The sequence below is a fragment of the Pempheris klunzingeri genome, chromosome 14 (genome assembly GCF_042242105.1).
Source record: "Pempheris klunzingeri isolate RE-2024b chromosome 14, fPemKlu1.hap1, whole genome shotgun sequence".
Classification (NCBI taxonomy): Eukaryota; Metazoa; Chordata; class Actinopteri; order Acropomatiformes; family Pempheridae; genus Pempheris; species Pempheris klunzingeri.
Window position 1 is genome coordinate 2,561,263 of NC_092025.1, and position 10,473 is coordinate 2,571,735.

A 10,473-nucleotide genomic window follows, 5' to 3' on the forward strand; every position below is an offset into this window, starting at 1 on the left:
CTGATCCTTAAGCCACCCCCACCATTCAATACACACACAAAAAATATGCACACACACACTTCACAGTCAAGTAAAGCTTGTCTGTTAGTTATATCCTTGCTGTGATTCTCCACTGCCTTTGTACTGTACCCGTAAACATCAGATCAAGTCAGTTCATGTTTTGCTTTTGTCGTCTGATTTAAAAATGATTCAGGCTCAAAAGAGCTGTGTCTGCCGAAGGATTCACAGCTGGCCACATGTTAATAAAGATGCAGTGGTGACAGACACAGAGTAGCCACCACAACGGTTTTCACCTACTGAGTGTTAGAGTATGCATGTACAAGTATGTATGTCATGCATATTTTCATGATTGTGTCTCGGCATGAATGCTTAAATGCTAACTTGTGTGCATGGGGGTGGGTGGCTCCTGCTTTATGTAGACTGAGGGTTGCGTTGTGAGAGATGCTGCTCAAGTGTGTAAGGAGCAGGAGGTGGCAGGGGGGGATAATCCACTGAAATGACAAGCTGCATAAGAAATTATTCACAGCTCTCACAAGCCCCTTCACTTTTGAAAGACATCGCTGTGAGGGGCTTACAGCTCAAGACCTGAATGTTTTCAAGGTAGTGGGCTTGAATTTTCAATTTGGATCCAATCAGGCCTAATCTACATTTGTCGTCTGTTCAGTGGCTGCGAGGGGAGAGTGCAGAGAGGAGAAGGAGCCGTGTGCAGTCAATCTGAAATGTTGCTAAGTAACAGAGATGGCAGACGTGGTGGTGAAATGAATGTGATATAGTGCTGTGCAAATCCCTGCTTCTCACACAGTTTCTCCTTTTTCTCCTCTTTTTCTAAACCCGACCATCTCTCTCTCCCTCCCTCTCTTTTCTCTCTCACTCACTCCCATAGGTCCCCCATGTGAGAACTGCAAAGCTGAAAGGCGCCACTGACTGAACCACAGCCAGGCCTTAGGACAGACATCCCAAACATCCACAGCCACGGAATGTGTCAACATCTTTGTGGTGAAATCCCGCTGACTCCTCACTTGCTACTCGCATAAGCCTGGAGCTGGGCCTTCTGGGATCCTACGGTGTTTAAAGGCATACAACAATGCCTGGGAGGCCCACCTGCCCCAGATTGCCTCCAACCATGGTTGCTGTTTCACCACAGTGCTGACTGTGCCCACTACAGAGAGGGATCACATCCAGCCAGTGCACCCTTCAGTCCCCTGCAGACTCATTCGGTGCAATTACCTGTCCTCATTTTGGTATTTAGGAAGTACATGCCACTGTCAGCCAGATGACCTAGTGGACATTTGTTTCCCAGTAGCAGTGCTGAACCATACAAGGGGATCCTAGTATTGAACATGACTCATGGGGAGGAGCCTGGCCCTGAGACACACAAGGATTCAGCTGTTCTAACTTATCTGGAAGGTTTACTGATGCATCCAGTGGTAGCCGGGCCTGGGGCCACGGCAAGCGGGAGGTCTGAGGCTGCCCACAGCAACCAGGAGCAGAGTGACAAGGTGGGCGGGCCCTACCAACTGCCCAACCATGGCCCCACAGCTCCCAAGGCTGGAACCAACGGACCCACACTAGGTTCTTCGCAGCACCTGAAGAAGGCCCGACTACTGCGCTCTGGAACCTGGAATGATCCAGGCAACCAGCGGATGAGTTCACCCCCAATGGAGCTGAATGGCCAAGGGGGAGGCCTGCAAAATGGAGCACTGGAGGGATCTCCTCATGCTGGGGAGAGCACCCTGTTGGCCTCCCTTCTTCAGTCATTCAGCTCACGGCTTCAAAGTGTGGCAATGTCCCAGCACTCTATTAAACCCCCCAATGAGTGTTCCTCTCCCTCCAAGGCACCACCTGCAGACAAAGAACCACTTCCTGTGTATGGGACAGCCTCAAGCCGCTTGAAGGGCCTAATGAGGAAGAGCAAACTTCAGAATCACAGCAACACACCTTACAGTCGCCGGGGACACAGCCAGGACAGACCCCCAGAATCACCTCGGTCAGCACACAGCGCCACGCCCCCCTCTGCTCCTACATCTGCTGAATCAGTGTCCTGTGCAGAGCGTCTGAAGGCAGTGGCCAACATGGTGAAAATTCGTTCCAGTCCAGCCCCTTCACCCAAGCCCAGTGTGGCCTGCAGTCAACTAGCCCTGCTACTGTCCAGTGAAGCCCATCTCCAGCAGTACTCCAGAGAGCATGCACTCAAAGCCCAGCTCTCAGGAAGATCTGCCAGTGAGAGACTAGCTGCAATGGCAAACCAGCAGCACAACCAAGACAAAAGGCCACCTAGTGTGGGAGGGACTCTGCCTGGAGCGCCAGACACACTAAGCTCCTTAACAACCCAAAATGGAATGACAGCAACAACCACAATAACAACAACACTCCCTCGAACAGCCCTGTCCAGTCCTCAGAGCCCCTCTTTGCTGCGTGGCCATAGCCAAAGTTCCCCGCCCACTCCCCCGCATGCTCCAAACCACACTCACAGCCAACCATCAAGGGAGAAGCGAGGCTTTGACTCACGACCAACACGTCCCCCCCAGACATGCAGCAGTTTGCTGCTACTGCTACTAAACAACCACAACAATCAAAAACAACTGACAAAGAATGGGCACCTGGAGGACAGTTGTGGTATTCTGCCGCCAAGTGGCTCCTCTTCAGTCACATCTGATAGCGAGTGCTCCACCCAAGAGAGGAGCCTGACCAAGGACAGCAGTGATGCAGAGAGTTCCTACTCAAGTTGCTCTCCCATTGACCTCTCCATGAGAAGCCGGGCCATTATACAAGACACAGGGCCCAAAAGTACGACCCCCTCCTCTTCCTTATCTTCTTCCGCCTCTACCCTCTCTTCTTCCACCACAGTGTTTTCCTCCACCTCAGTTGCATTCTCTCCTCAAACCTCTGCTCAACCCTCCACCCCAACCTTTTCATCATCCTCTACTGCTGTCTCCTCTGTTTCTACTGCTATTTCTTCAGCTTCCACCTCCTCCTCCTCCTCTATCTCCACATCCTCCCTGGACAAACTAACAGAATCATTGATAAACAAGTGGAAGCCAGAACCATCAGGAGCAAAAGTGTCCAAGAGCAAGGAGCCTGAAATGAGTCCAGACCTAAAATCCCACCCTAAGGTCACACTTATGCAGCTTCTTCTTGAGCGCAGAAATAATGAGATGGTAAATAAAAGTGTAGGTAATCAGGATTTGCCACTTGATATAACCATGGCCACCATGTCTCGAGGCCAACCAAAGGGACTGGTTCCCTGGGAGGAGACCAGGACAAAAAGCCCCATAGATAGACCTGTAGCCCCAGCCCAACCCCTCTACTCACTTAGTCGTGACCCTAGTGGCGCACTATCCCCGTATTCCTACCCCTCCCCCCATGTACAGTCTAGCCCACTGGATTTGTGTAAGTCTAAAGCCTTCCCTGCTGAGAAGGCTTCAGAGCCTGCCTTCAGTGCCAGTAAACTGTTACAGAATCTGGCACAGTGTGGCACAGCTTCTTCCTCCCCACCCATCCCCTCCAGCAAAGGGGTTGCTCAGGAGGTTGATGCCAGCAGGCCCCTCGCCCTACTGGAAAGGCTCAATGCTCCAATCCACAGGACCACCACCACTCCACTCTCTGACAGACCCTCAGGCAGTGGTACACCTTTCAGTCGTAAGGAAGCTTCTCCTCCATCACAGATTGAGAACCTTCTAGAGAGGCGCACCGTGCTGCAGCTCCTTCTAGGAACAGGCTCAGCTACTGCTACAGTCAGCCGCAAAGACAGGCCCCATGGCAGTGGCAGGAGGAGCGTAGAAATGGGAGCGGGATGCTATGAGATGAGCCCTGGTCCTCCCATCGTCTGTGACAGCTCCAATGAGCCCCCTTTGGATGTAAAGGTCAAAACAGAGATCATGGAGGAGATGGGACCGTCCTCAGCCAAGTCTGAGGACTCAAATTGCAGAAAGAGACCTGGTGGCTATGAGAAGAATAGCCCCCTATTGGATTCTCAGCAAGACTTAAAAACAGAACCGCGCCCTGCAGAGGTCATAGCAAAATATGGCCTCCTTAGCCAGTTGCTTAAACAACAGACTGCTACCTACTATACCAGTGCTGCTATGCAGGCTGAGTCACAGCCCAGACAGGTTAAAGAGGAACAGAGGGAGTATCCAAGCCCCAGTCCTAAGAAGAGACGCCTCTGCTCTAATCGGACTGATAGTTTGAATAGTGCCAGCTCCCCAAGAGCAGTGGACAGTGGCGATACAAACTTTTTTGCCTCTTCTGCTGTTCAGGAAGAGCCTGACCAGCTGAAGAGTCTGAAGGAAGAGGAGGCTCCACCCAGGAGCCCACCAAGTGAAACCTTCACCAGGGAGAGCCGGGGCTTCAATGTACTCAAACAGCTGCTGCTGTCTGACAACTGCCTGAAGGAGCTGTCTCAGCAGCCCCGGGGGACACCCAGTCCTTCTGTCCTGCAGGCCAATGGCAAGACAAACGGCAGCATTCTCAGTCAGCCATCCCATAATCACAGCTTCCTCCACCTGCCCAGCTGGCATCCCCATGGTTCTCTCAACTCAGGGCTTCCGAGTAATCTCCGACCACTGCCCACCTCCCCTGCAGGTGACAGCCCTGTCCTTACTCCCTGGAGTCGCCACCCAGCTCCATGGCCAGTCATTCAAAAACGGGACCCCCCTACTCTAGTCAAACAGGAGCCAGAGAGCCCTGTGCGATGGAGTAGTCAGGAGAATGAGGAGGAGGAGGAGGGCTGTGACTCAAACCTGGACTCTCCACGGCTTTCACGTTCCAACCCCATCCTGTATTACATGCTGCAGAAGGGCAGCATTCAGCTGAGGAAGGAGGTTAGGGATCAGTCGGAGGGAACCCAGTCTGTGGTCAGAGTTAAAGAAGAGCCAATCAGTGACATGCATGCCTATGAACACAGTCTGAGCTCTACCCCGCAATCACCGACCCACAATGACAAGCACAGCCATGAGAGCCAGGGGCTGAGCCAATCATCTGAATAGAAGTTGTATCAACTACAGAAAAAAAAAACGTGAAAGAATTGAATTCATTGACTCTTTTTTTTCTTTTTTTTTAATGACTTGCCAAATTGGTTTGATGAGACAAATAACAAAGAATTGAACATTTTTTAGCGGAATAGAGCAGGTGCAAATTGAAATGCATACTTGTACTGGTTTCTCAATTTTAAATAGTGAGGTCATGGAATGGTACAAAACAGGTCTGTCTTAGCAACATGTCCAATTTATTGAACCAAAACTACACAACTGTCACAAGTTTGAACTTTCTCATTAGTGATTATCATGCACTGCATATTTCATTTTGTCAATTATAAAGTCCTCCTATACAATTTGGCCTTATTTTACACTTATTATTTGTATCTGAATTGTAAACATATCACTATTCCATGTCCTCTTTGTTGCCTGTCATAAAACATTTAGAAGGAACATTTCAGGCAACATTTATTATTGATGACTCCAAAAATGTTAGTGCTCAGTTCAGTGGACATTTATTTATTTTCTCCATCAGAACATTTTCAGATAGACAAAGTCCCATCAATTTTAGATAAGATTCTAAATAAAGTCATTCTAGGGCAGGCACAACGGTCTATTACAACAATGTACATGATAAATTCTTTCAAAGGAGGACCTTGAAAACAATATTCACACTGCAGTAGCTTCAGTTAGTATCCTTCCATGATGAATGCTTCGTCTTGCTTTTCCTCCAGATTCCTGGTGTGGTATAATTACCAATGGAGTAAGAATATATCAGTGGAGGCATGAATGGCCACAACTCATTGAATTATGCTTTTATTTGAATTGAACTTTTAAGGGCAATATTCGACAGTGCAAATTCAGTGTGACGTGTTTGCAGATTGTGCAGTTTTGAGCAGATGGGTCAACAGAGCATGTGTGGTGCTTACAGTTGAGCAACTGTATATAAACAGGTTTCTAGAGCAACAGTTAAAAGGCTTGAGTGAAACTTCTCTTACCATCCTGGGTAAACCAGCACCATTTTTCTTCATGCACACAAAAACTGTGTGAAGCACATGGCTTTTACCTTTCATTTCACATACAGGAGCACCCAGTTTGCACTATCGAAGCTGAGTTCTCGGTGTCCTTGTTTTGAGTAATTTAATGGCATGTAATAAAAAAAATCAGTATTGTTATCTGTTGAGAATTTGACAGTTTTGTGATTTTATTTTCATCATTTCTTTACTGTTGTGGTTTATGGACATCTTTTATTTTTGTGGCAGTCTCTTAACTCATAAAATGTCAAAAGAATTGCATGATAATTAAGAGAAGACCACAGGTACATCTTTGTTTTAAAAGCAGCTGGATATGTGTACCTGCCCCCCAATAATCACCAAGACATTTTGGTGTCTTGAGGGATATCTGGTATCTAGCTCCTTATTTTGATTGTACTGTATTCTCTTCAATTAATTTCACACACTGCTTTCTCCATTTAGTCTTGTGATCTTTTTAATACATATACCTATGAAGTACGTCTCTTCGATTATTAATACATTTTCACAATGGTTAAATATATATGTGTAAATAGTACTTTCAGTATGAAAGATGACTATTTTGTAATGTTTAAGAAAAGATATTACCCTAGTTTTTAATGCCCTGATATGTAAATATGAATTATATGCGTACAAGTGTACATACAAAGGCAGAGGATGCTATGCCCATCTTTTTTTGGTTGGTTTGTTCTTTGCATGTGTCTCTATGTGGTAAATGATAATCTATCCTGCGCTGTGTTGTGTAATAATGTCTGACTCTCCTCACTGCTGCCTGTTGCATGCAGACGCATGGGAACTACCTGTGTATCCCTACTGGTGATGGGGGAAAATGTCAAGTCTTAAAATAGGTCTTTTTTTATCACAGAGAGAGGTTCGTTTAGAATATGAGCAGTCCCTAAATAACCACAGACTGTTGAGAAAGTTGATTAAAATGTGTGAAAAATAAACGTGCATTGAATATTTTTGTGATTTTCTTTTCTGTTACTGGTTAACAAAGCTCTGTGAAAGAGCTTGGGGCTATAGTGGGGGATTGACGTACAATCATAGATCTGCATTGTGCATCTAAGAAATACATTTGTAGCAGCAAATATAAAAAAGGGTGTTTCATTTTTTTCATGTGAAGACCTGAAACATTATTTCATTTTTTATGTTTTCATTTTTGGTGTTCATTTGCACTGATATCTCAGAAATAAAGTACTAAAATGCATGACCTAGTATGAATGTGTTCCTCTTTTCTAGTTTGTATGTCGTTCTCATGTGCAAATTGGGAATGTGTGCAAGTGTTTTCAAACATGAGACATTTTCAGGGGGAAGCTCTGGTCTCTCAGGTGTCACCATAAAACACATTTGTGTGTCTCAAAATAATTTGAAACATTACACGTGTTTGATTATATTCTCTTGTTCGGCAGTCATATGCTGCCTAGTTTTAATGCTTGTGACAGAACTTTTTAACGTAAACCAAAGGGGAAATGATGGCACCGTGTATCCCAATATCTGACTCGCCTCACAGTAAAGAACATTATTATTAAAGGAGGACATCAAAGCCAAACTGCACTTTGTGTAATCAAAGACTGGTCTATTAAAGTAGAGTGAGAGGATGTCCTGCATTTGCCCTAAAACGTGTGCTTCTGAGTTGGCTGCTGTTCACTACAGTGCTGAGTCTTAACAAAGGCAGGAAAGACACTGAATGAGGGGAGGACACATGGAGGTCACCAGATGTACATTAAATGCCGAAGGATGTGCCTCGCAAAATGGAACATATGTTTTATTTAGAGCCAGAAATCTCAATGTAGAGTCAACCTTAATTCTTATGTTCAGTCCATAAAGTTGTCCATTTTTTCTTGACTTGAGAAAAACAGCCTGTAGCATGAGACTTTGTAAAGGTGAAGATGAGTTCAAGCTAAACTTCCCTTGCTCTGAGTCTGAATATGAAGTCCAGTGAGTGAACAGACGGCTTTTTGTCTGCAGTGCACTTTTGAAATCGCTGCACAGTTCCTCAGCCCTGACTTCCCCTTTATTTAATGCTCCCAATGACTGACTGCACTCTGTTTAAACTCCAAGTAACCTTTCCCCTTCGTGAACTTCTCCGTTTCCAGATCCTTATCGAGGCTGAACCACCAGTAACCTCTTGATTTCCTCTGATTGCTGAAGCAGCGGTAAAGATAAAGGAGGGAGTCACAAGTTTAAGCTGAGGTCAAGGTGTAAAACTTGACAATCGGCTGTTTGTCTGTGGCTTCTCTCTTTGATTTCCTGACCTCAGCATGAGACCAAAAGGATGTGAGTGCTGCACACCAGGCCACCAATGACTCAACTAGAGGCCAAGGACTCAGAAGTCCCACATGAGGCATTTCATAGTCATGAGGCCTCCAAAAACCATTTCCTGGCATTACAGATGCTTATTCTCAGACAAACAACTTAATGGCTGCGTTTAACGTACTCGGTCATGGGTTTATCATCATGGGAACGCTTGAACTGTTTAAAACAGCAGCTCCTCTTGCATAGATTTGAGTGTTAATGAGGTACTTTCCTGCGAGGTGCTTTGTTTATTCACATGGAGGCCATGCAGAGCTAACTTGTCACTAGTTGTCATGGTGATTTGTGTGATAAATACGCACACAGATGTTCGATCACCCTCTCCTCATACAAGTGTTTGAACTTTGAGCACATGGTCTGACCTCACATGTTATGTAAACACACACACACACACACACACACACACACACACACACACACAGAAAATGTAATTCACTTTTTGAGTTAACATCCTAATTTTCTCCCCATTTGGAGTATCACAAATGTTAAAATAGCAGACTTTCCTGCTAACTGATACTAGTAAAATCCTTCTGTACTTTCCTTTGAAGTAATGCTGCTGCGGTGAGTGTGAGCATACATGAGAGCAGCGCCTCCAGTCAGACAACAATAAAGAGGTTAAAGCAAACACCTGGGGAAACTCCTGCTCTGAGAAACCAGGTCATATTGGTTTATTTTCCCAACCTTATACCGGTTCCCCCAGTGGGGCCTGAGCTTTTGAAGATGTACCTCTATGTGAAGTCTGTTCCTTAACCCCCGGGGTCACAACCTTTTGCCTCCCCCCTCCTTGCCCTGACCTGGCTGATCCTGTTTCCCGGGACAGGATCAACTGTTGGCCTGCAGCTGTGGCCCCCCCCCCCACCCCACACACACACACACAAACCACACCACCAGCACCACCCACCTTCCTCCCCCCTCCCCTTCCCTCCCCTCCCCTGCAATGCATTCAGGCCATTCTTCTAACATTTTGTGTAAATATGACAAGAGGCAGCATGGCTTAAATCCTTTCCTTTCCTTTCATGCCTGATAGCCTCTTGACCCTTGCTGCTTCCCATGACCTCCTTGTCTACATACATGAAGTGGTAATTAGTCATAAATGACTAATAAGCCTGATGTGCAGAGAGTCTGCAGAAAGGATGGAAACAGTAAGTCAAGGCAAAAAGACTACTTACTAAAGTGGTGAGCTCACTGGGTGTAAAGTACAGGAATTTACTGTTTTTATAGTAGCAACAATCAGTCGTAGCTACTTTGTAAAGCTTCCTTATTGGTGGCCATGTGCAAGCATGTAAACAGACTCAATGTAATATTCATGATGAGTGAGAGTCCCTGTGGTCCACAGTTCAGCCTGTCAGCTTGAGAGATCTTGGCTGACACTGAAAGGACATAGATGATATTTGCTATGTCAGATAAGCACAAGGGTAAATGTTTTACAAACTGGCAAGGGAGAACCAGCAATGTCAATCTCCTGTCTGCCAATGCCGACCTCCTCTGGAGTCGAAGCACTTTCTCATTAAGGCTTTCCGCACAAGCCCAGACATACATGTGGAGATTTGGATTCTCAAACCAAGACTAAGAACTCCCCTCTGTGTACAGCATCAGCGTGGTGATTCATTACCGTAACTTACAATCAGTTTAGAAAGCAGTGTTAACTGTCATTTCACCAAGTTCTGACTCTTTCATGTCAAAAATCTCATCTTGAGGACCCGCTCTGGCCACTAACTTCCTGTATGTCTCATCACAAACCATGACGCTGTGGTTGATCTGCAGGGTCATGAACTTTTCAAGTAAACATTTCTTAAAATCCCCGGTAGAATGAGAAAGGGCAGTCCAGTGTCAACTAGTCTGGCTAAGACCAGCTTGGGATGTGAACTTTGTGCTGCGGGGGCTAAGGGCCATTTACAGCGAAGCATGCCAAATTTAACTCTGTTGAGTTTGTGCTCTGATGTTCCACTCAGTGTGAAGTCATACAGAAAAAATAATAGAGCTGCATCTGGCATTCAGAAGGGATTGGTTACTAGAATGTTAAGACACATGTTACTTACTACAACATTCACTATTTTGTAATACTGAACAGCAGCTTGAAATCATAATTGCAGTCCTTTTTATTCAACATGCCAAATATTATACCTGCTAAACATCATCATGTTAGAGTTGTCATA

General features: G+C 45.8%; 1 protein-coding gene across 1 annotated transcript; it reads left to right on the plus strand.

The window, feature by feature from the left end:
* Positions 1-1,067: 1,067 nt before the first annotated feature.
* Positions 1,068-7,206, plus strand: nrip1b (nuclear receptor interacting protein 1b). Its single transcript, XM_070843475.1, has one exon. It carries the CDS (start codon positions 1,341-1,343, stop codon positions 4,983-4,985), a length of 3,645 nt encoding a protein of 1,214 aa, XP_070699576.1. The 5' UTR covers positions 1,068-1,340; the 3' UTR covers positions 4,986-7,206.
* The last annotated feature ends 3,267 nt before the right edge of the window (positions 7,207-10,473 follow it).